Consider the following 25,938-nt stretch of genomic DNA (forward strand, 5'->3'; position numbering starts at 1 on the left):
TGGTGCCTGGAGGTCAAAGGTCAAGGTAACAGTGGCCTCATGTTACTGTGAATGTGACATATCAGGACTGCCTGTAAGGAATTTCATTACATCTGGCACAATTCACTTGGACACACTGATAAATTGATTTGATTTCAGTGGTCAAAGGTCAGGGTGGCTGTTTCATTTTTGGCCTCTTGAATATATTTCGACTGCTTGAGGGAATTTCTTCAACTTTTGATCAGCTGTCACTTGGACTCAAAGATGAAGTGATTATGTTTCTGTTAAATGTAATGGTTACAGTTACCTGGAAAATAAGTAAGTAAAATATGTACCCAGAAACGGCAGTGGCTGGCGGAGGCATACAACTGCAGTGCGGTATTTCTACTTCACTTTGAGAAGAAAATCTGAAGTTTTGTTTCATAGTTTTTATTTACAGCACAAATGTTACATCAAGTATTAAAAGAGCAGCGTGAAGGGTTTGTTTTTTCCCAGTCAGATGTGATCATCAGATTCAGCACCTCTCAAACACTTTGTAGAGATCAGGTAAGTTGGCGATCTGCAGCACCGTGCCGTCCTCGCTGAACTTCTTGGGCGGACTGAAGAGGGTTCGAAAAGCTTTAAAGATGATGTGTTCCACTTTCCAACGCCACGAGTTGGCCTCATCATCCTGAAACAAACAGTGCACATCGCATTTGTCTTTTCATGTCATGAATGTATCATGTACTCAACAGCAGAACAAGTTCTAAGTGTTCACCTGCTCCTCTCCGGGCTCGGGCTCCAGGATGTACTGTTTCCTGATGGAGTAGAACATGCTGCACTCTTTACTGAAGTCTCTGAAGCAATCCTTCTCATTGTCCCAGTTCACCTGTAAAACAGCACAGAGACAGAACACGTCAGATACAGTGGGTGTCCACAATCTGGTCCTAAGTTTGGAGAGACAGAACAAGGCTTCACCTCAGTGGCCAGGCGCAGGATGAACATGGGGAGACCTTCCATGACAGGAGTGTACTTATCAAGCAGAAGAGGAAGCCCTCGTAGGTTCCCTTCCTACAGTTCATGAAACTCATAGTTACAAGCATGGCCTATCTGGAAGAAGCAGCATGTCATGGTCATTGCAGAAATGAACCTGGAACCTGACCTGGTCTATCTCCATGGAGAAGTAATCCTGCAGCATCTCTGCATTCTTCTTCAGGAAGTCCACGATGTACTGAGCCAGGCCTTCTTTAGGTCCGTCCTCTTCAGTCCAGCCGCTGTCCTCACTGTCCAGAGCCAACATGGCCAGGTCATAGAGCGGAGCCGGAGTCTGAGTGCACAGAATACGTCATTAAAAATATGCTGCATCTGCACAATATCTTTCCAACCATCCCAGTCCAGACTTTACTCACAGATAGTCTTAGTACGCCATAGTTCCCAAAGTCGTAGATCAGTATTTGGTAGAAAAGCTCCTGACTGTGACCAAACAGAATGAATTAGACATAAAAAACTGCAGGTTCAAACATTGGAAATGTGTTAGATAACAATCATGCTGTATTCGGAAACTGGCAAAGGGTTGAAACGCAATGTTTGATAGAAACTAAGTTTGGAAGCTTTGCATGTTTTGAAGTTTTCCTTCTTCAAAACCGCAGCACTCTTTTTAGAGTGTTTCTTCGACACATTTTCAGCTTCAATCCTGTGCATTTGTTGGTTTTCCCGGTTTGAAACCTTGTAAATGGTGATCTGAAAACTGGTGCACGTGGACTTAGACCTGCACTCTTATTGTAGTCTGTCATTTCAGAGAAAACACACACCCACACATTTGCAAGCTTGCAAATCAACTCTTTCATTCGATTTCAAGCTTTCAAATACCGACATTCAACGCCTTTTTGCAGTTAAGGATTATGGCCTGATATCTATCCCATAGAAATGAGCCTTGTGTTTGCAGAGTCTGACCTGAGTTTGGTCGTGTTGAGCAGGTACAGTTTGGTGTGATGTTGGATCAGAGTCCACTGCGGATTGACGCAGCCCACAAACGAGTGGCTCTGCAGCATTTCCTGAAGACCTGCAGCACGCACACGCACACACACACACACACACACACACGAGAACAAAACAACTGTCTACAAGTTTGATCTATTTTGTCAACTGTGTTGTGTAAACTGCTCAGACAAAGGGGGTATGAGGGCTGTTTACTTGGATTATATAATGATACATGTTGTGTTTACCTTTGTGTGTGTTCTCAGTGATCTCGGCTCTCAGCTCTTTGATGCTGTTCAGTTTTATGGCTCGCCTCTTGGGCGTGGCTGCAGCCGTCAGGTCCGCGTCTTCTTCCTCTTCTAGCTGCTGCTCCTTCCTCGGTCGCTTCCTAGGTTACAATAACACAAACACACTCACACACAGCCGACCAACCTCCTGCAGTGGGACCTCTGCATGTTTACAGACACTTGACCCACTTCATGACTTCACAGGCTGTGTGGATGTTTCCACATTATATCACACAACTAATGAGAAAGAGTTATGTTTATCTTAGGTAGAGATAAGACTGCTATTACTTTTCTGGCCACATGGGGGCAGATGGATTCCGTGATGAAGTTGGAATGACTCATTCAGCAGAGAATTAACACATCCAGCAGATATAAAGCAGCGTCAGCGTTTATTCCGAGTTGTTATTGTTACCATCTGAGGAAAACAACTCCAGGAATTATCCTCTTCTTTAAGCCTGATTCATACTACTGAGAAAAAGATCTGGGTTTTAACTTCCTGGATGTTTGACTTCTCTTCACCTGCTGGTTCTTTACTTTGTCTCTATGTTTCATTTTACCTTTTATTGCAGAAATCTGGATTATTGAGAAACCGAACCAGAGTAAATCTATTTGCTGTAAACCAAACACTGAGATAAAACACGCTCCGCAGAGCTGCCGTAGGCTGATCATGCTTTTTGGGTTCATTACAGTGACTAGTTTATTTCTAAAAATAATAAAAATAGCGATGAATGATAGGTGGGGCTTAAAAAATGTATCAAAGCCCAATCATGCATCTCAAATCTGTTAACAACACAGACTGCCGGACGGCATTTCATTTAAGGTGAGCCGCAGGTTATCACACTCTGATCAGTTACTGATTGACAAGGAGGTGGAGACATGATTCACGAGGGACGATACATGTTTATGTTTGTATTCTTCCTCCTGCTTTCTTAATCTGATCCTCACACTAAACAGTCACCCATGACCTGCCCTGATCTGACTTGCACAAACCACATCTTGATTGTTCGTGATGATGCGTGTTCTAAATCCTCTGCTGAATACCCACCTAACCAAACAACTGAAGCTCTGGCGTGGTTCACTTATTAAAAGGATTCAATCACCTTTGAGCATCAAAACTGCCGACACTGCTTTCTTCTTCTTCGCCTTTTGGCACCTCTGCCTCCTGCTGAGCCAAGGCCTCCAGCATATCTGCATCTCCCGTCCCATCCCACTCTGCGCCGTCAGGCTGGGTGGTTTTGTTCGCGGCCTCTTTGCAGCTAGGACCAGCTGCCTCTGGGTCAGGGGATGGCTTCTCTTTCGGCCGGAGGAATGCGTCCAGTTTCTGAGCGCGACAGTCGGTCCTCACCATCTGATGCGCGTAGACTCGCTCAGTAGAATCTGCTGTGGCGCTAGAGGACTTCACCTCCGTGCCACCTGAGATCGACAGGCCTGGCAGCAACGTCTGCACAAACACAGAGTATGTGTCATAACACAAACTACCACCTCAAGTTTTCATTGTGAAAGGAGAGAAGACCCAATAATAGCTACAATGTAAAACTGAGGCTACATCCACATTACTGCGTTTTGTTTGAAAACGTACCAACTCTGCTACAGATACGTTTGGCGTTCGCACTACTCCAGAGTTATAGAACCGCAAAAACAGAAGATTTCAAATCCTGCTCACCCTGTTGAAGTTTTAAAAATTTTTTTGTCTGGACTGGGATAAACTGGTATGTTTGGAAACGATGACACTCACAACAGCTTGCTGATTGGTTATTTTCAGTCACGATGTAGCCTTCTCTGATTCGTCAGGCTCCTGTCACATGACCCCCTTTCAGAAAGAAACAGCCAGCTACCAAAGTAGAACGCAACATGGAAAATCACAAGCGTTTCTGACTCTGTTCTCTTTACTAACAGCTGTTGTGCAGCTAGATTCTGCATTTTACAACGATACTTATTGCTGCTTCTCATTTGTAGCTTAGCTCTTTATGCAACTAACAACAGAATGCTTCCTGTTCACACTAGAATTCACATGCCCAGTGTACATGAGTGGTCACATGATATTCGTTTTCAAGTGTGATATGGATGAGGATTACAATCGATACGGAGTCAAATAGCTCACGTGGACAGAGATTTTTTTAGTTTTCAAATGCCGTTTTTTCAAATGAAAACGCAGTAGTATGAACGTAGCCTGACAGAGGGTGTCTGTCTATACTACAAATGGAGATGTCACTTATTCCCATAGTGAAAGTACCAGTATATTTACAGAAATAGTAATTGAGTCACGTCATACTTGTGTGAAATATGTGCGTGAGGAGTTGGTGCCCAGCAGTTTGCTCTCGATGTGCTTCTGAACACTCTCGATGACGCTGTCTTCATGTAAGAAATGCACCTCGTGCTTGGTGGGGTGAACGTTGACGTCTACATTCTGTGGGGCGATCTCTAGGCTGCGGTGATCAGAAAGCCCCGGTCAATATAAAATGAATTTAACAACTATAGAATCGTCTGTAAAAAATAAAGGCAAAGTTAGCTACCTGAGGTAAAGGAAAGGATGTGCGTTCTTGGGAAGATAAGCGGTGTAAGCGGCCTCGATCGCTTTCTTCAACGCACTCGACTCCACCAGACGATCTGAGACATCACAGATTACAATCTCCATTTTAACAAAGCGCTAAGCGGTTTATCTTCGCCGATGAGTTACTTATGCACTAACATCTCCTCAATACGTACGGTTGATGAAGAGGATCAGGATGCATTTCTTCATTGAGTAGTTTGCGTTTGAGATGTAGCCCTTCATCTTGTAGGCGAGCTTCTGATCTTCACAGCAAACTTCAATGAGCTCCCTGGGGACGTGGTACAGAGCCAGTCATGCCGTTAAAGTTAAAGATGAAGAAAGATCAAAGCTACAGAGAAAATCAAAGCAGATTATTTTTGTCTTTCGTGGTTGGTTGGTTAATACCTGCTGACTGCGTTGCCAAACACGACTCGAATATTATCCACTACGGATGCGTTAGGAAGAGTCCTCACATCTGCCACAGTCTGTCCATGCTACAAAACGAAAATAAGGGCGGTAAAAATCTGACTGTTAATAACATTGTCCTTTAATTAAAGAAAATTGAAAAAAGAAAAGTTTTTTCTGGTGATGCAGAGCCAGTTGTAGTCAGTTCACCTCCTTAAAATATCCCCAAAAAGCTTTGTGCACGAACAAATGAAACCAAAGGCACATCTCACCTTTTTGACACAAAAGCTTTTTCCTGAATTGTGTATGGCGTACCTTCAAATCAACATCAGAACATAGAATACAGATTAGGGAGAAATCCAGATACAAAGATACAGGAATTCGGAGACATAAGAAATATAGCCCCAACCTGCTGATCACCTCTACGATCCTGGAGTGCTCATCACTGGGGCTCTTTAGAGCTTTCCTCCTGGTGGACACATTATAGAAGAGGTCCTCCACCTGCGGTCAGGGAGAGCAGAGAACTGTCAGAGGTCTGCGAGTATCCACCACCCTCCGTGTGTCAGAGGCGATGTGTTCAATGAACTCACGAGAATCTGTGTTCCCTGGTTTCCGGCACATTGTTTGAGTGGACCTTTCATTTTGCCATCACTGTAGTTGGCTCTGCATGAAACCAGAATAAGAGAATAGATCCATTACAAGAGCATCAGCTTCCTGCTCAATTTTGATCTATTATCACGTGCATGTAATCTCAATAAGGAGGCAATAGAGCAGATGGGGGAAGAAGGATTTCAAATGATATTGTACCTGTGTGCACATTTGGCATCAGCTGTTTTGGTCGTTATGGTAACATGTGCAACATGGCTTATACTTGCAAGGGCCTGCATCGAAGAACAAAGAGTATGAGTATGTCAGCATTTAATATCCGACAGTGTAATACTGCAGCAGGGCAGGGCTCAAAGCTGGCAGCGCTGCTCACCTCTCCTCTAAATCCATAAGTAGCAATAGCTGACAGGTCCTCAAAAGTCTGGAGCTTACTGGTGGTGAAACGCTCGCAGACGATTTCCATATCTTCTTTCTGCACCAGTGAAAAACAGACCAATCAGAAATCAGTGGTTCTCAACTTTTTCTGGCATGCCCCCCTTCAGAACAATTTTTAGTCCCCTGACCCCACAATGACAGGGGAAGTAATAATTTAATTAAATATATCCACACACACACACACACACACACACACACACACACAGATCTGAACTAGATCTGATGAGAGCAGAGAAGATATCCCACTTATTGTTTTCTCCTGTGTGAAGTTTCTGTCAGTACGATGGTGAATTGACAGACTGAAGGATCTTTGCAGTTACTTCTACAGTCACTCCGATGAGAGGGGGACTTTCCCCGCTGCCCCCCTCCTGGGCACCACAGCCTGTGTGTGTACGCCCCTGTCACCCACCCTGATGCCTGTGCCGTTGTCCTGAATCTGCAGCGTCTTCAGTCCTCCATCTTTCACCGTCACCTGGATGCTGCTGGACTTGGCATCTAAACTGTAACACAAAGAAGCGCAGTCTGTCGTTATCATACAGCCATCTTGTATCTAACAGAACAGATCACAGGACTGTTGCTAAGTTACTGGTGTTGTCGAGCTGCTTCACGTGATGTAAACAAAGTTGTCTCCTGTCTGACATCGTGACTTTTATGGTTCAACTGCTGGTTAGTTAACAGTTGAGTAGCTACCATGAGCTAACTGTGACCGTGGGGCTGAGTTACCAGTTTTCTATCAGTTCTTTCACAGCGTTGGCAGGACGCTGGATGACTTCTCCTGCTGCGATCCTGTTCACCACTGTCTCGTCGAGCCTCCGGATGACTCCCGCCATGTTCCCGGTGCTGCTCGCCGAGTCTCAGAGCAGATACACGGCCGCTAACGACTGAGAGCACGCGGATAAACACGCAAACACCTGTATACCTGAGTTATGGTGTAGCATCACACAACTCAGGCTGCACGGAGGAAGCATGGGACCAGAGACGGGACGTGTAGGAGGGCTCACTCTCCCTCAATATGTCAGCGGAAGATATCACTTCTGTCATTCGCTAAAATTGACCATTAAACGCTTTGTATTTATTTAAATGTTTAATTGTTTTATTTTATCAGAAAAAGGCTAAAATCACGTTTTATGTCAAATGTGGTTGGCGAAAAGACACTTTTGTCTGAGCCGCTCTTTACTCTTAAAGTGATTCGTCTTCTTAAGCATACACGATCTTTGATGACAGCGCGGGGAGACTACGTGGGGGCGGGGCCCCAACTGATAGTCTTCTTCTCTGGTAAATATTCTGCAGCTCTGTGCCTTCGATAAACTTTGCAGCGCCCCCTAACGATTGAAAAACAAATTGGTATTTTTTACACATAAACATAATTTGTTAACAATCACCAATACTGTAATTTTACTGCTGTTTTAAAAAAATCAAATTTCAAGGTCCAGTGTGTAAGATTTAGGTCAAAGGGATCTATTGGCAGAAATGTAGTGTTTCATCTAAATTGTATGAATTGTTGTTTTGTTTACCCTAGAATGGGCCCTTTATATTTAAATACTTTATATTTACATCGGGAGCAGTTACTCTCTACGGAGGCCACCATGTTTTTTGTAATAGTCCAGTCTGGACAAACTAAACAGGGGAGGGTGAGGATAGAGGTATGCAGCTGCAACATGGTACTTCACCACTAGATGTCACTAAATTCTACACACTGAACCTTTAATCCACAAAGTAATAACAATAGACCAGTGGCTAATTATTAATAGAAAAGGATAAGATAAAGTAATTTTCCCCCTTAGGGAAGGTGTTTTTGTTTAGTCTGCACAAAGATCAGATGTAAGAAGAAATGCAGAACATTACTTCTCCTTACAACTACGCCTGCTGTAGAGTAACTATATACATATGTATATAACACAAGACAAGTTTCACTGTACAGCACATTTCTAGAACGAGGCAATTCAATCTGTGTTACATAAATTATAAAAGGCATCATGACAAATCATGAAAGAAACAAAACCATACGAAACAAAAGCTTTTAAAATTAATTACAAATATTTTCATATAGAATAGAATAAATAATTGAAATAAAAATGAATAGAATGAAAGTAACAGTGCAATGCAAGAATTTGATAATTATATGATTTAATAAAAGGTGGTGGCAAACAGGAAAGTCTTCAGCCTTTATGTAAAACGATAGTATTTTCAGTACGGGATTTTTTAAAGGTAAAACAATGGGAAAAAAGAATGAACCTTTGGTCACATGCTTTACTGTTTCTTTCAATATGGACATATTAGCAGTGTTTATCATTGACACAATGAAAAGTCCAAACTGCAGGTGTATTGATCTTTTGGTACAACACTCAAAAGAAATCAATTGCATGAAAATTTACTTTACTCCAACCAGAGGGTTTAACCACTGCAGAAAAGGTCTCCACTGAGTATTATGCAGTGTATATTCAAGTTAAAATTATAACTACAGCCCATGATTTTACTTATAAAACTGTGAAAAACATGAAAATGTGTGAGTAAAGTGTTAAGATATTGTACAGTCCTCTGCACATTGACTTGTAAGGGATTCACTGTGATCTTCAAAAGAGCACATACTTGGTCAGACTCTTGCCGTCTCTGCATACCTCACATGGTCTTTGTTTTTGTGGGGATTTTTTTCAGCGTAAAAGTGGTGGTCCCAAATCCCAAATCTTCAAAAATAGAAATGTTCTCAGAGATACTTTATAAGGCTTAGAAAAGCCTGTGCTGTACTTAGTCTCCCTGACTGTTACAGTAACATTGCCAAAATTATGTTGCTAGGTTGCTAAACTTTGGCCTCAGGCGAGGATGACCTCAACAGAATAAAATGCTATGACTAGGCTGTCCAGGGAGTGGCGCTGTTTGGATATTGTGACCAGGCAGAGAGTCTCAATCTCTATGCAGTCCCACCTGAACCTGGTTCTGGCTAAATGATAGATATAACACAACACACTATCCTCAAGTGCCTGCATGAAGAAAAACAAATAACCTGAAGAAAGCTGGTGAAAAATTAAAAAGATGAGATCTACCTGTCTTTATTAAGCCTACGTTTTCCATTCAATGTGTGCGTTGGATGTTAGAGTGAAACAAAGAATGTCGACCCTGTTTGTATTTGAGAAAACCACAAATACTTTATTTTATTTTATTCCACAGTCCTTGTTTATACACAGCAAATGTGTCTCATATGAAAAGGGGCAACCTGTAACCTGGTTGCCCCTTAAAAAGCCACTGTCCATTTTCAGGCTCCATGTCTGTCGTTAAGAGTCACTTAGAGCCTAATAAAGATTTAAAAAATGCAGCAGATAAACAACATAGAAACTTTGGTGGACCAAACTCATCTTCTCATGCAGTAACATCCTTCCTCCGACCGGTTATATCCTTTTTGATCTGGTAAATCTGGCCACATTCCTGACCCAGAGAATCTTGGCTAGATAACCCCTAATCTACACATACCTAATGTACATCACATATGAATCCTCCCTCTGGCAGCACTAGAGCTAACCTGGCATGGTTTAGTAGCTCAGCAGCTTTGCAGTGCTGATCTTTGCCAACACCTTTTCAATTCCACGAACGAGCTAACCACACAGCAGTAAAGCAAACAGCACAACCTGAAAGGTCACTGGAAGTATGAAAGGAAGCCAGCTTAGCACTGACAGACATGTGGCAGGCTCCTTTTTCACCTGAACCACAGGGTTCAACCAGAAAGAGGGCAGTGACAGAGTACAGAGTACTATTTTTTGTTATTTTGGTTATGTCATCCTTGGTTATACATTGGTCACGCTCTCTCTCCCTGGCTCTCACTCTTGCTCCAGTGCTTCCTTTATCGGCTGAGGAAAAACAACCACAATTGTTGTGTCTTTGCATCAAAGATGTATTGAGGGGATATGATGTTTGTCCTGCATGGGACGTGTGTCCTTGTCTCAATGCAGGACATTCCAGTATGTGCTGCAGCTGCAGGATATACAACAGGATACAATACAATAGAGGTGGAAACTGGTCATGCAAGAAAAAAAGTTGATGTAAGCCAGACAGTAGGCCTATAGCAAAATGCAAAGTTGTCGGTTTTCTTTTTTTTTTTTAATATTTTTTACTCTAAGGTAGCAATCATGAGGTCATTGCAGAGAGCTGTTCTCCCTCTAGTCTGTGTACATGTACATTGTTAAATGGCAGGTTCAAGGCTGGGTGGGGTCAGAACTGGTTGTGTACCTCTCAGGGCACAAAGTATATTTCTGCTTTTTCCACTGCTGTGCTCACATGTTCTCTTAGTGTCACTGAAACTCAGGTTACAAGGATTTCAAAGGATGGCCTCTCCTGTTGCTATACCTCCGATGACAGGCACACACAAGTGTGCAAGCTAATGCAATTGTTCACACACAGGTATACACAAAAAGATGGGTAAGTAGGTCGGTAGGGAGGGAGGGAGGCAGGTAGGGACGTTTGTTGTCCGTTCGGTTGGTTGGTGAACCTGAGGTAAATTTTCAGAACATGCATGCACTTACAACAGAAAGCCAAAATGTAACTAAAGTGGATTCAGAAATAGAGAGAAAATAAGCCCTGATACAAATCACATGGGAGTTACACACGGAACATTTTAATATACGCAAACACTGAAAAAAGGGCCATTCAAATCAGATACAAATACACACCTGCTGCCGAGTAGTACACCCATTGTGTGAAGTGAGGTCAGTATCCAGTTGCAGCAAAGTGTGCACCACCCAACATGGCCTCCAAATACATGTTAAACCAAAGGAGCCCATTCAAACTCACCTCGGTTTAAACACAACCTGGGACCATTCCTCACCTTCATGCTGCTGTGTGTCCATACATTTCACACTGACAGGAGCCTGTTGTTTGTACTGGTGTGGTTTTGTCTCACCTACGTGTTTATATCTGCTCCTCTCACAACCAGCGAGGTAATGATCTCTGGCTCACAGCCCCTGCCTCCTCTGACAAAAGACTGCACAGCGATCACTGACACTGAATCGTGTACAGCATCTCTTAGAGACACAAAATGTTGTAGGTATACAATCATCTGTGGAATTTGTCGTGGCCTCTCCAAGTGATAAATATAGTCCAGCCTGTCTTTCCTCTATGATGAGGGCAGTCTCTCACACGTTCTGAATATAAAATCATGTCAGATTAAATGTCAGATTAAATCTAAAATCAAATCATGGCAGGCCTGTAGTTTTTGACTCATACATAAATATGTACGAATTTCATAATCTCAGCTGAATCACAGGTTGATAAGAATGTATTAACTATGTGTTAGAGCAAGTCATCAGTCCAGTTCAAGTGTAGTGACACGTTTGTTTGAGACGGTGCAGATTAGTCATCCTCTTAATTCCCGCTCCATCATCTCCACAGGACGGGCTGATCTCACCTCCTCGAGAACTGCTAAGTCTTCCTCTTCCTCTCCCTCAAATGGTGCGTGCAGAAATAGATTCTCCAGCTGCTGCTCTTCCCTTTTCCTCTGTTTTCTCATCCTCTTCCTCCTCCTGCTCTCGCCTTATTATCACCATCACAAAATCCCCATGCTATAAACAAAAGATGAACTCTCCCAGGTAGATAAAAAAGTTTGGTCACTGGAGAATTGAAGTACTTTAGGAGCAACTGTTTGTAGTTCTACTGACCAAAGATACAAATTAAAATTGTTACAGGGGTGATGCACACCCTGCACACACATTGTAAAGTTAGACTTGAATCAGGCAATGCTAAAATAAAATTGACATTTTATGGCAACAAACGATTGGGTAACCTGCATCTCTTATGTTATTGGTTGCAACAGTTAATGAATTACTAATTTATATGACATTATTTCCTATCCTCATGTTGATGTCACAATGATGTCTTTCCTATGATCATGAGAATATTTTTCCATCTATACAAGCTTTAGGTTGTCTCTAGCCTTTTATGATGCAGAGACATCTCAAATTTTTTGGGAACCATGCATGGTGTAATTGTATAAGATGTGACCTCTACATGACGTCACTTATCATTTATCATAAAATAATTTTTTGGATCATTACAAGCATTAGTTTTGTCTCTCAAGCATCATTACTTGTAAAGATATCTTTAAAGAAATTGCCTGGAGGATCACATTTTGTTCGCCTTGACCTTGTCCTTTGACTGATCAGCTCCAAATGTTTATCATCTGGTGATACCCTCTGGAATAATATTTCTCCAGAGGGTAGGTTTGGTGAAAATCTGTCCATGTGTTGTTGAGTTACTTTGTTCACACACAGACACATAATTACAGTTGATCAAGTTTCTACAGTCACTAAAATTAGATGAAAGCTAAGATAAGTACGCTCACAAAGACAATGCTAACATGCTGACGTTAGAAAATGTATGATTACATGGTCCACCATCTTAGTGTAGCATTTTTATCTAATTAGCATTAACACAAAGTAAGGTTGGGGCTGGTATGATTTTTTGCCCTGAACCAAAATACTGGACAAAGTAGATGAAGATTTGAGCCATCAGCGAAGTTAACAAATGATGTCAGGCCTGCATTTCTTCTGAGAGCGGAGATAAACGTCTGAACCAAATTTAAGAGCAATCCATCTTATAGTTGAAGAGACATTTCATTCAAAACCATTGTCAACCTCATGCTGGTAGTAGAGGAAAAGTCTGGAGATCATCACATTCAGTGGGATTTATCGTCTGGGGAACATGAATATATATTCACATTTTCATGGCCAACCTTTACAATAATTGTAACAAGTTATTTCAGTCTATGCTGAAGTCATGGAGTTAAACAGCTAACGTGGCTAAAAATCATCTTTTTTTGCTACTTGACAAGTTTAGACAGTGAGTTCCCTCATGAAAGAAAAACCTGCCAATACCTGTGCAGCCTCACCCTACACCTTCAGCAATTCTTTTATATTCATCATAGCTGCATCAGTGCTCGGCTATTACTTTGAAGTCATACAGTTTCCTTCTGTTAGCTGTTCAAGCCTTGAATTTAAATATCCCCCTCTGCTGTGTTACTGTCGATTCAACTAAAACAAAAGTTTACAGAGTCACATTCATTCAATCAAGTGCAGTATTAAATATTTCATCAAGAGCGTGTTATCTACTGAGCTTGTTCCAGCTGATACATGGGAGCTGGTGAGGGTCTGACACATGGCACGATCATTAGAGACCAAACCTCTCAGGTTGCATTAGTCACATCTACAGATGATCATGTTGATTAGTCAACAGGATCATATTCTTTATAACAGTACATATGACTCAATGTGGAGCAGCAACCCCATCACTTAAGAGTAAGACAGGATGAATCTGCAGGCATGAGTTGTATCTTAATACTTTGGGTGAGCCAGACTTATTTTACAAGGCCCCCATGTAGACAATGTTATCGCTTGAATCTTATCAACTCCTTTTTTTTTTTACCATTTGTTTACCACAGGCAATACAAAGCCTCTGCTGCCCTTCAACAATAACGGTTCATTTTGACATTGTGTTATCACATAAATCATATCAGGTTCTGTGGCCAATGAAATTATACATTCCTGGAGATGTTTTATGGAGGGGGATGGCTCCAGTGTGTTTCATAATGAAATGCTGTTAGTCACAAAACCAAAAACCAGGACACCAGCTCTGCATTTCTTTTTCTGCAAGCCACAGGGGTTAAACGAGAGCAGTGATGAATGGTATGTCGTGTAGCAACTATCTATGGACTGTGTATTCATTTTGATGCCTCTAGTGCAACTTCTCCTCTGTGTGCCTTGGGTGGTGCTTAAATGGAACAATAAGGGATTGTCTTTGAGTCACTCGAGCCGCTATGTTGCATCACTTCCCTTTCTTACAGTAACATTGGATTCCATCCTGATCAGGCTATTTTAGTTGTGAGCATGGAACAACCCTTAAATGAAAAGCAATGTATTTAGTCTCTCTCCTTTCAGGGTTTAAGAAAACATGAGATACAAGGTTCTTTTCCTGGAATACATGGCCCTCGTCCAACTTCACAGGCTTCCACACTCTTAATAAACCACAAAGTAAAGATTACATAGCCGATCTGTCATTACCTCAGTCAATGGCCTCTACTGTAAATACTGTAAGAAGATTGTCAATGAAGAAAAGAATGAATGGCACCATGTTTGCAGAGGAAGCCTTTCACTCAGGCTTTGTCTTGGTCACTTTGTGCTGCTCCGCTGTTTTGTTTGTGTAACGAGACGTCACCTCCATCAAAGGATTGTTGCTGAGAAATCATCTCTGCAATCATTGTGGTTTATTGACATCGGCATCATAGTAAGAAATCTATTTAATTATGATTAGGTATAATTTCTTAATGCCAGAGTGCCACCCTTTTTACAAACTACTGTTTAATGAGTCACCATTTACAAAAGGTTTAGTACCACAACTGGGTTAATTAGCTGACGTTGCCCCATGGAGGTAGAGAACATTGTCCATAATTTAGAAGGTCGGTGGTTCGATACCTCTGTTCTGCATTCTGAAGAAGAAGCTCGATATGAATGTGTATCTGAATTTGAGTCGTACTGTAAAGCACTTTAAGTGGTCCATGAGACTGGAACAACACCACATAATCTGTTCACCATTTTAGATTTTAACTCATGACCCCTCCACAAAAATACCTAAATATAATTTTTCGCTTTAGTTGAACCATTACCAGATAAAGAAGTAATTATTAAATTAGCAGATAAAGAAGCAAAATGAAAAAGAATGGACATTTAAAGAATCTCCAATCATGGTTAACCTGGAGCATTGCAGGACCCTATGGGTCTGGGACCCCAAGGCTGTTTGTCATGACTTGTTGATAATAAAAGTAATAATAATAATACACTTTATTTATATAGTTCTTAGTAAAAAACTGGACATATAATTGGACAAAAAGGATTTTTCTAAATCAGGGGCCATTAAGGGGTTAAAATGTACACATAGGGGCCAATTATATGTCCAACATCCATGCAAAATTCCTGATTCGGTTGGGTGCACATCTTTCCTTGTTTACATCATTGACAATATTAACAAAATTATTCCTTCTGCAAGCACAGGGTGAACTTTAAAAAAGGTTGGAAAAAAATAATTCCTGACAAATTGTCACATCTATTGTTAGTATTGTTATTGACTAGTTTTTCCTCTTTTGTAAGACTGAGGACAGGACAGGGGAACTTCAGGGGCCAATCAGGTTTGAACTTGGGCCGCCCCCCCCTGGCCCCGCCCCTGTGTGGCCCCCTGATGTAGACAAATCCTCGATCCGCCCCTGGTGCACGACACGTGCAGGACAGGTGAGTGTGTGAATAAGACATGAGTGAGCGAAGCTTTAATGAGGTGCGTTGGACCGGTCAAACCCAAACAGGCTGAGGCAGCAGGTTTACTGTCCGCAGGTCAGACCAGTGGATCCCCGGTGGGACAGTAACCCGAGTGCAGAGCTCCGCTGCCTCGGGACTCGGAACATGGACACTCCGCAAACTGCACAGCTCCGGTCGAGGCGGGGCGAAGTGTGTCGACAGAGAAGTTTCCCTCAGAGCCGCTGGGAGCCTCTGAGTCTCTAGCACATTCTCGCCAACATGCCTCGAGCATGACAGCAAACTGGTTCCGCTGGTGACGACGGGGGGGAAAGGCGGCGTAACACGGACACTTTCGACAAGTCCCCGGTGGACTCGAGGAGCGACGCAACCGCGGGAGGAAAAGTAAAACATGGAGGAAGAGACCAGATGAGATGACGGGTTCGAAGTTTGAGGGAGGAGAAGATTGACACATCCACGGAATCGCTGAGGTGAGTCAGTGTGATCTGAATGTAAAGTTGAGGAGGGGACGTGTAACATATGGATCCACGCAGACCTGCGTTTCAGCTCTGTGACGTGACACATCTGTGGAAACAAGTCAGTACATTCCTGCTCTAACTCTTCTATCCTCCACCTAAACCGTTCCGTCGGTAGTTTACTCTCTGAATCCCTTCTTCCTGTTTTTCTGTTTTTTCCCCCGTGTGTTTTCTTTGGAGCGCGTCGTTTCCTTTGGCCCTCATTTCTGTGGCTGTACGTGAACTTGCAAATGAAGACTTTGGTTATTTGGTTGAGAAGAAGGAGCCGCACCCATGATCATCTGTCCTGTGGTCAGATTCCTCTGCTTCTCCCCGAGCTGCTGCTGCGAGTCTGATCACGGAGATAATGGCTGGAATTTGCAGATCTGAGATCAAGATGAGCTCAAACTACCGACTTCAGAAGTTTCTAATGAGGCTTGAGCTGTAGAATTTCCGATGTTGACATTGTATCTCCATTTGGCTAAAGCGTTCAAAAACCCATTAGATAGTCAAACTGATTCTCAAACCACTGCAGTCATGTATTTTGTTGCTTTTATTAACTTTGAAGCATTGATTTTTCAACCATAGAATTGAGCAAAGTGACAACATGATGTGTCACAGTGAAATATCTTCTCAAAGAAAATAAACAATGACATTTAATTTAGGGCCAATGCTCAATTATTGTTTATTTTCTCTCCTGATTAGTATGTTGGTTCATAAAGTGTCAGAAACTACCCATAGCTGGTTCCCAGAGCTCAAGGTGACGTCCTCAAAATGTAATCTGACCCTCTTATTGCATTCTTATTCAACACTGTAACTGAGGATCAGATTTTTGATGAACGATGATGATGATTTCAGCTCGAATTGAGTTCAACACTGTCCAGCTGAAACAAATGTGTGGTGTGGAAATGATTTATTCTATATTCAATAAGGATGGCACTCAGTAGAGCACATTGCTCCTCCAAGGCCCAACCGTTCCCGTATGAATTTAGATTTTGTTTAAACATTTAGATTCCTCAGATTCAGTTTTTTATTTGGATCTGCACCAAATTTCACACTCCCTAAACATGCCCGATTTTTTTTTGCTTCTCTGAGAAATTAGTGAAACTGTTGGAAAAAAAGCCATATGTCACAATGTTAAAGAAAGTGAAAATAAATTCCTGGGTCTGCTGCAACCTTCCAACAAGTTCTGTGGAAATCCATCCAGTTGTTTTTGTGTAATCTTGATTAAAAAACCAACCAACCAACAAACAAGCAAGTGAACAAAACAACCTTGTTGGCCGAGATAATTCATTCACTGTGTCTCCTCTCGCCCTCTCTAGTCTTCAGTATGGCACGACGCTCTCAGTGTTCCTCTTCTGGGGATAACCCCCTGGACCCCAACTACCTCCCTCCTCACTATCGGGAAGAGTACCGCCTAGCTATCGACTCACTGGTTGAGGAGGATTTGGAAGGTTACTATAAGTTCCTCCAGTTTGCCGATGTGGTGGACTTCCTGTCCACGCCAGAGATTCAGTACATCCAGGACTCTGTTCAGGTCCCTCATCAGAGCAACCACCCTGAACAACACTTTCTGGAGACCGGGGCAGATGGCTCCTCAGACACTTACTGGCCGATCCACTCGGACCTGGACGTCCCGGGTCTGGACCTCGGCTGGCCTCAGTTGCATCACTTCGTCGGGCCCACGGAGATCACCACACTGGTCAGCCCCCCTGAGCCTGACATGCCGAGCATCAAGGAGCAGGCACGGCGACTCATCAAGAACGCTCAGCAGGTCGGCCTCTCACTTCCTCTACGAGATACCTTCATGCCAAACAGACTGAGTCATCCAGTTTTGTTTTCACACTGGTTTTGTTTGTGGTTTTATCTTCTCAGGTCATTGCTGTGGTGATGGACATATTTACTGATGTTGACATATTTGCGGATATTCTCAATGCTGCCATGAGGAATGTTGCCGTCTACATCATTTTAGATGAGCAGAACACACACCACTTCGTCAACATGGTGACCAACTGCAGGGTCGATCTACAGAGCATTCAAGTGAGTCCTTTAACACTACTTCACTAATCACAGCTTTGACTAGAGTTTGACTAGCAGATAAAAACACAAAATATGCGTATTTGTACTTTGAACTACTAAAGTATATGTCTGGTGATGTTCTTTATTTTTGTTGTTATAAACAAATTCAATGAAAAGTTGAAAAAAAAAAACATGAATGAACTGATCCTACTACTAGCAAGTATTGTGTGTTTCTTAAGTCTGGTATTGTTGGTTCCTCTGCGTCATAAAGCTCCAAAAACAACTGCTCCACTGACTGTGACGAACATGGACATTGTAGTCACAGACATTTTCATGTACACCGAGTTGCTGCTGTAAACATTCACTTGAGCACCGAATACATAGTTTGACCAATATTTGCTAAAACCTATAGTGCCCAAATATTTTGGGAAGTAAAATTACATATTTGCGGCCTGTTTTTCTTATTTGATAAACTGGCTCTGGCTCTGGCTCTGACAGGAATGTGGAAGTCACACATAGATGAAACATGGCTGCTTTTGGGCTTTTCTTGCGTCTATTTGCCCACTAAGATAAATATAGAACTTTACTTATGTTACCTCTTACTGGTTTTTCTCCACTCATGACAAACACAAATACAGGAGGTACACACCAGCTCCAACTGACCTGACTATTAGAAATTTACTACACAATTTTGATGGACAGTTATTGAACAAACTACAGTGAATGTACAATTTTTACACATTCATGTTGCTACATCAGGCAATGTGAATCTTACTATATACCGTCATAAGGACATTTGATGTTTTGTCTTGTGTGTTGAGTTGTTGTGTTTGTCAGTTGCTGCATGTTTGCTTTCACTTTGTGGGTTTTGTGGCTCTTGGTTATGCCTGTAGCACTAATGTGGAGTTTTTTTAACCATATATGTTTCTACGTTCCTGCTTTACTTCACATTCATGTTAAAAAATATGTATTGTCCCTGATATATACAGTGAATATAGACAGTCGAATAGATTCAAAGAAATCACAGTAACTGCATATGACTGTAAAAGAGAAGTTGAAATGCAGCCATTTTCTATCTCCTGATCTCAAAGGCTGTGCTAATGCAATGCTGCCACCTAGCTTGAATTGTAATTAACAACACATAACGCCACTAGATGTGCTATTTCGTCTCAATATGCGTCATGATTGGGTGATTTCATGTGTGTGTTGCAGTTCCTACGTGTGAGAACAGTGTCCGGCGTCACGTATCAATGTCGCTCAGGGAAAACCTTCAAGGGTCAGATGATGAATCGCTTCCTGTTGACAGACTGCAGGGCTGTGCTGAGTGGAAACTACAGGTGAAGATATTAAAAGTTGTCACAGAAAGCCACACCTCTAGAATTTGACACACACATTTGTAAAAAAAAAAAAAAAAACCCCGCGTTTCATGGATTTACTCAATTGGCATCTGTTTGTTTTACAAAACTGGATTGAAGTGCTTCTATTAACTCCCACTTATTGTTTTTGTCCAGCTTCATGTGGTCTTTTGAGAAGCTCCACCGCTCTATGGCGCACCTTTTCCTAGGAAAGCTGGTATCGACCTTTGATGAAGAGTTTCGGATTCTGTTTGCTCAGTCTCAGCCGCTGATGCTTGAAAAAATGCTTGCTCCAATGGAAGATTTTGGCTCACAAAAGAGGCAATACCTAAGTGAAAGAACTGCACTGTACAGAGAGCCCAGGAAATTTCTACCGCAGGACACTGGTCATCTAGAGGAACGGACGAGACATTCCTTTGATGAACGTATGGACGTGGACTGGAGATTGATGCCGCTCAAAAGACAGGAAGCCCCACAGGGCCCTTCAGGTAGATTTTCCCCCCAGCAACCTCGCATGGAACAGCCTTATGATCAGGGCCCCTCCAGGATAACCATGCTCGACAATCCTGCTTTCAAACGTCACAGTTACGCTGAAGGTGTTCAGGGTCGTTTCTCTCACCCGTTCCTGCAGCAACAGGGAGTGCAGGAGCCTGAGAACCAGGGAAGGCAGTTTCACAGGGGGCAGCAACCCTACCCAGCGCCTATACCAGGACCAGAAGCAGACTATGACAAGTTCTGGAATCAAGACTTTAATTCAGAAGATCAATACTCTGAACCTGTTATTTCACAAGAGATACAACCACCTGATGGCTTTGACCCCGTGCTTAACTATTTATCCTCCACCAGAAATTTGGACTTTGACCAGAGCTCGGATAAATTACTACCTTCAGCAGATTTACCGTTAAGTTCACCTCACCATAGAAGACAGAGTTTAGGTCAGCCATATGCTAGTGAAACGTCTCCCACCCCCTCAAACCCAACAGATCAGAAGCAGTTTTCCCGGGGGCCTAACACTGACCGCAAGGACCCCTCGGTGAAACGAGGGCTGAGAAGCTGGAGGATTAGCTCATACCTCAGTGCATGTGACAATCCGGGAGATGAAGGCCTGCCTATGGCAACACCTCAGGGACCAGACCCTTTTGAAGAGACTTCATACCCCATACAGCAAACATCTACAGGCGTAGATTTAACATTTCCTAAAATCCCTAACGTCAGAGAGTTTAAGGTACCTGCAATACCCAGGGCAAGTCAGATGCCAAGCTATATCAAAACCACTATGCGAGAGAAGCCTAAAAAAGGGCCCAATGAACCTCCTGCAGTGGCAGCAGAAACCAAAACCACACCAACATCTTCAGAGTCATCGTCCACAGCAGAAGTGGAAAAGGCAGAGGAAGTGGAACTGAAAGAGCCCAAACCCACCCCTCTTCTAAGGGAGGAGTCGTTCCGGAGAAAGTACAACGCTGCAACACCAAGGAGCTCCAGGTTACGATCCTCTCTGATATTCAGCTCACTTGATCAGCAGCACGCTCCTCAAGATACCAAAACCGCTCAAGGGCAACAGGATGAGGAAAGTGACAAAAACGAAGCAGAACAGACAAAACTGCCTTTTATTTCACAGGTTTTGGGAAAAAGGCGATCTGCTGCGAGAGAACCTTTTGAATGGAGCCGTTACATAAAGTCAAACACTATTGATAACTCAGCCACAGAAACGTCCAAGACAGAGGATGGAAACAGTAAAGCGGATGATAAAGATCCATCAAAGGTACAAGATTCAAAGGATCTTTCAGAAAACAGTGCAGTGCTGGAGCCTCCTGATGCTGAGCTGCCAGCACAATCACCCAAATCTGTGCTCAGCACTTCATCATATAGAGATATGAATGATCCTGATGCAAGGTTCATGTTTTTCAAAGAGCTGGCAGCAGAGCGCAAAGCAGAAAAGGCTGCAGAGGCTGAAAAGAGCAAAGAAAAGGCTCAGATGAATCCAACTGATCTCAAAAACAAGACCACTGTTAAAAAGGAGGAACCTGGTCCAAAAGTTGCTCCAGAAAAGATGACTAATACGTCATCATCTGAGGGTGTGTCTGAAAAAAATGTTACTGCAGATGATGCAGGGAAAACAGTATCCGCACAAGAGTGTGAGTCATCAGTCAGTCTGTCGTTAGAGGCCAGTGATGGGACTAAGAAGCAGGATAGTCTTGTTGAAAATGATCCCAGCACTTTCCAAAGCTGTAAAGAGGAACAAACGGGAGTTTCTACTGATTCAAAGAAGAAAGAGCCACAAATCAGCACACCAGCATCATCTTTGTTGGATTCTGCAGAGACTAAATCTTCTCTTGAAGACTCAAAGCTGTCAAAACCTGCTGTACCAGAGAGTAGCCTAAGTAATCCACCTACATCAACAAACGCTGCACCTGCTGATGTTTCCTCTCCTGCACAGGGTACAGATGAAAGTGAAATCTCAAGCTGTGATTTTACCTCAAAAGAGTCCAGTTCTCTCACTCCCAGTTCAGTGGAGGTATCAGCTGCAGTGGATTCTAAAACCCAGATACCTGAACCAGTACAGGTTTCACCTGCACCGCTATCCAAACAACCAACTGGATCAGAGATCAGTTCTTCTCACCCTTCAGTTCAAAGCTCTTCCTCTGATCCCATCCTGTCAGATTCTGGTGCACAGATCCGTCCAAGTCCTCCAACCTCTATCTCTGCTCCTCTTTCCACTCCAGAACAGTCTTTATGTTCTGATGTTACCCAAGAGGACTCCAGCTCAACCCCCAAATCCAGCATATTGTCTCCAAAATCGGATAAATTGGAAGAACTGGAATCTGTCAGCTCCTCACCATGTGAGACCTCACAAACAGTTAAAGAAACCACTGCAGAAACAACACCCTCTGAGTCTGTAGAGTCTGTTTCCCTGTTGACGTCCTCTGAGACCCCTTCAGAAGTGGATTCTGCAAATTTGGAATCGGAAATTTCTCCTGACACATGTACCACTGGTGTAGAACCAGACACATCCTCATTAACGTCCACCACAGAGACAAACTCTGAGGAATCATGTGCTCCCACACCTCCAGAAAAAGATGTAGGTAAATCAGAAACTGCTGCAGAGAAGACTGAGGTTCTTGCATCACCAGAGGACGTCAAATCTGATATCGCATCTCCAAGTCCTAGCCCTTTATCACCCAAGTCAGCTCTACCTAATGTATCTGATCTGAAAAGCTCCACTTCCAGCCCTGATCAAATTAAGACTATTACTCTCAACCTCCTGCCTGATACCCCATCAGAAACATGCTCTCCTGTCAAACCAGACATCACTGCTGATGCTTCCCAGTCCACATCAAAAGCATCTCCACAAGATGCACTGACACAAGCAACCCCACCATCTGAACTTAACCTGAGAGGATCTGTCACTCCCACTCCTGTTGGAACACCATCCCCTTCCTCTCCTCTAAGTGAGTCAGTTGGGGCAGTTTTGTCCCCTGAGGCTGAAAAAGCAGAAACCAACATTTCCTCAGGCACACTCTCTCTTCCAAAGCAGGTTGCGACAGACTCAAATGATACTGCAGAAACTTCTAGCCCAACTGTAAAAATTTTAACAGAGCCAGAGCCAACACCTGAATCTGTGACCTTAGAAAGCCAACCTTCAGAGCCGCCTGAACCTGCTGAAGATAGTAAATTAGACCAGCAGAGGGAAATAAGCAAAGACTCAGGGTCTTTGCCCGACCCTGGTGAGAAAACACCTGAGAATGTCGAGGCCAAAAACAAAGTCAATAATGGTATAACGCAGGAGTCTGTCAGAAGTGAAAAGAAAAATGAACAATTGAGCCAAAACATCTGCCCGGAGAACACATCAACCGAAGCCGTTCCTCCGTCACAACAGTCCAAGCAGCCGAAAACCAGCCAGTCTCGCTACCAGTCATCAACAGCCAACGTGCTCGCATGCAGCAACCTCCGAGACGACACAAAGCTGCTCCTGGAGCAGATTTCTGCCAACAGCCAGAGCAGGAACGAGGCCACAAAAGAGGCTCCTGTCACCGACGACGAGAAAGAAGATGAAGCTGACAAAAATGCCAAGCGGGAGAAAGAGAGAGGGACGCTGAGCAGAGCACAGTCCAAGTCAACACAGGAGAAGGAGAAGCTGCTGGAGAGGATGCAGAGCATGAGGAAGGAGAGGAAAGTTTACAGTCGATTTGAGGTATGAATACACACAACACCACGGGTACCCTCACCTAGTTAAATGCATTTAGATGCATCTGTGTTAAGAAATGTCATGTCTCTGCATCTTTTCCAGATGGCACCTTAACTGGTATCCAAAGATTGCTGAAGAGAATAAAGTAGAAAGAAGGTGAACTCGTGTAAAAAAAGTGTGAATGATGGCCGAGACATTTTCTCACCAAAAACCCAAACTTTCAAACGGTGAAACTGATACTAAAGAAAACGATCCTGCTGCCACATGACATGTACCAAAGGACAACTTACTGTGGGGAAGCTCCACGTTGCTACCAGTGTGAAAAGCACATGGACTGAGAATATGTGTGTGATCAAATGTATTTTACTGACTGCATGGGTAAAGTGCAATGCCTGTCCTTGCCTTTTTTTTTTACAGCACTGACATAAGTGTCAGCTGTTTTTTTACAGTAAATGTGATGTTTAGGTAAATTGGTGATTTTAAGTTGGTAAAACTGTAACATACTGTTGTGAATGATAGTATTTCTCTATCGTGTTAAACAAAGGAGGGTGATTTTGACATGTAGTTGTGTAAAAGGTGGATCTGTAAACCCGTATCCATGATAGGCGGTTATTGTTCTGATGTAAATAAACTGTAACTTAAATTCTTTGTCATCTGACTCAACCCTTGAAGCAGAATACCAGCTTAAACATGATTTACCTGCAGTGTCACTGTTTAATCATTACACATTGTACAGTATGTTTTCTACAGAATATTAACTTAAAGGAGGTTTAATGTCGGTCTTAAAACCTGCTTGTTCAGCCAAATCACCCAAAGTATTTGTTACATAGGAAAGTTAATACATTTTTATTTAGATGATTTGTGAAACAAACACAAAAGTGAAAATGTGTTATATGTAAGTTTTTATGAGGTCATGTATTGTATTGTGCTGCAACCAACTCTTTTCTTGACCCAGTGATTTTTTTTTTTAAACGAAAAGCTGTCATACCTGAAATTCTGAAATCTCCTTGAATTTGAACAGTATGTAGAGTACAACAGTTACACACTTGTGAGTGTGTGACTGGTTTATGACGCCTGATTCATGATGCCTGTCCTCAGCAACATTTGTCATTTGTAAATAAAATTTCTTACAAATATGTTTTTTTTCTGGCTCGTTTGTGCCTGATGTTACAAAAGCAAAGTTCTTTATTCATTTAAATCAGTAAAGTATCATAATTAACATACAGTATCATGATTTGTGTTTTTCACAGCAGATATTGTGACTTTAGTTGTTATTAGATGTTTCCATTCTATTCCACCACCATAACAGTGACAGTGAGCCAACATGCACAATTCAGGGACAATGAATCCTAAATGGAATTCAGCCTCATCATCTTATTATTTACACCCATGCTTTTCTTATCATATACTTTTGTGGAAACTGATTACTTTTGTTTTAATGTATTTCTGAACACTGCAGACATGAAAAACCTTTTCAAATTATTCTTGGTTTGACATGATTGAAGGTCATTTACTGTGTATATTACTGAATGTGTCCTTTTCTTGAGTTGATCTTTGGCCTTGTTCTTTTTATAGCAAGTTGTTTTGCCATTTCACAGATAGTTTGCACATATTTGCACATATTTTTGTTGATTGCAATGAACTACATATTATAGAATCATATGTACATGGATTACATCAGGAGAAACATATGGTTACATCATTATAACATACCCAAAGTTACACAACCTGTGTACACTAAGGTCTCATGAATGTGTCACCTCAATGACGTTTGCTCTAGCACCCCCCTCAGGCTAAATGTTACTGCAGCACTAATCTGTGACCATGTTGACAAGAGCACAAAAACATGGTTGTAGATACATAAGCTTCTCATCTAGTTTCACTCTCTTTACACAACTTTGCATTATTTTAGAAATACAAATGTTATTTTTTGTCATTACATGATACATGTGGGACTATTATGTGTTCAGAGCTGTTTTGACCCAAACACACACAAACAAGTTTTTCTGCTGTTTATGTAACTGATTGATTAAGACAGCCTCCATCTTAACCAAAGGTGCAATTATTAACTTATTTCACTGTTTGAAACTTTTTTCTGCATTTTGTGAGACCGAGTGAATGAGAAACTCACCATCTTAACCAAAACTGTGGTTTTAGCCTGAATTCCAAGTTTCACGCGTTTTTCAAGTTCCTATGAGCTCATAAAGACTTGAGCAGGATATTCAAGTATTCATTTAGGTCTCTGTAAGTATCTCTACCCCTCCATACACAGGTGGGACTGAGTGTGATGCTCACCTCAGTATTTTAGGTCACTTTCTGCCACCACACAAGCTCGTATTATTGAAAAGATGGAGAACTTGTGCCCCTCCTCTCCTCTCTCCTGTCATAATCATCTTTACTTTACT

General features: G+C 42.3%; 2 protein-coding genes across 3 annotated transcripts; one reads left to right on the forward strand and one right to left on the reverse strand.

Annotated features, from left to right (window-relative positions):
* Positions 1-368: 368 nt before the first annotated feature.
* Positions 369-7,194, reverse strand: mlh1 (mutL homolog 1, colon cancer, nonpolyposis type 2 (E. coli)). Its single transcript, XM_034609306.1, has 19 exons — positions 6,922-7,194; positions 6,608-6,698; positions 6,137-6,235; positions 5,965-6,038; positions 5,748-5,820; positions 5,567-5,658; positions 5,430-5,472; positions 5,158-5,246; positions 4,929-5,041; positions 4,736-4,829; positions 4,495-4,648; positions 3,323-3,663; positions 2,184-2,323; positions 1,912-2,020; positions 1,368-1,431; positions 1,121-1,285; positions 937-1,029; positions 737-847; positions 369-649 (listed from the first exon to the last, which is right to left on the reverse strand). The coding sequence occupies exons 1-19, from the start codon at positions 7,026-7,028 to the stop codon at positions 494-496; spliced, it is 2,208 nt and encodes a 735-aa protein (XP_034465197.1). The 5' UTR covers positions 7,029-7,194; the 3' UTR covers positions 369-493.
* Positions 7,195-15,443: 8,249 nt separating this feature from the next.
* On the forward strand, positions 15,444-24,667 carry fam83ha (family with sequence similarity 83 member Ha). Of its 2 annotated transcripts, none has more exons than XM_034607962.1 (7): positions 15,444-15,949; positions 17,296-17,747; positions 17,849-18,013; positions 19,205-19,329; positions 19,504-21,777; positions 21,817-23,539; positions 23,636-24,667. In XM_034607962.1, exons 2-7 carry the CDS (start codon positions 17,304-17,306, stop codon positions 23,645-23,647), a joined length of 4,743 nt encoding a protein of 1,580 aa, XP_034463853.1. In that variant the 5' UTR covers positions 15,444-15,949; positions 17,296-17,303; the 3' UTR covers positions 23,648-24,667. The 2 variants fall into 2 exon arrangements, with proteins under 2 accessions (XP_034463853.1, XP_034463854.1); XM_034607963.1 differs by having other exon boundaries at positions 15,445-15,949; positions 19,504-21,768; positions 21,853-23,539.
* The last annotated feature ends 1,271 nt before the right edge of the window (positions 24,668-25,938 follow it).

The sequence above is a fragment of the Hippoglossus hippoglossus genome, chromosome 15 (genome assembly GCF_009819705.1).
Source record: "Hippoglossus hippoglossus isolate fHipHip1 chromosome 15, fHipHip1.pri, whole genome shotgun sequence".
Lineage (NCBI taxonomy): Eukaryota > Metazoa > Chordata > Actinopteri > Pleuronectiformes > Pleuronectidae > Hippoglossus > Hippoglossus hippoglossus.

What these genes read in the sequence shown, in the direction of transcription:
- mlh1 (XM_034609306.1), bottom strand. Translation starts at nt 7,028, where the DNA reads ATGGCGGGAGTCATCCGGAGGCTCGACGAGACAGTGGTGAACAGGATC. An exon ending in ACCAGGGAACACAGATTCTC is followed by an intron (nt 5,659 to 5,747) that starts GTGAGTTCATTG and finishes CCCTGACCGCAG; the next exon opens with GTGGAGGACCTCTTCTATAA. An exon ending in AAAGCTTTTGTGTCAAAAAG is followed by an intron (nt 5,247 to 5,429) that starts GTGAGATGTGCC and finishes TTCGTTTTGTAG; the next exon opens with CATGGACAGACTGTGGCAGA.
- fam83ha (XM_034607962.1), top strand. Translation starts at nt 17,304, where the DNA reads ATGGCACGACGCTCTCAGTGTTCCTCTTCTGGGGATAACCCCCTGGAC. An exon ending in TCATCAAGAACGCTCAGCAG is followed by an intron (nt 17,748 to 17,848) that starts GTCGGCCTCTCA and finishes TTATCTTCTCAG; the next exon opens with GTCATTGCTGTGGTGATGGA. An exon ending in TCGATCTACAGAGCATTCAA is followed by an intron (nt 18,014 to 19,204) that starts GTGAGTCCTTTA and finishes TGTGTGTTGCAG; the next exon opens with TTCCTACGTGTGAGAACAGT.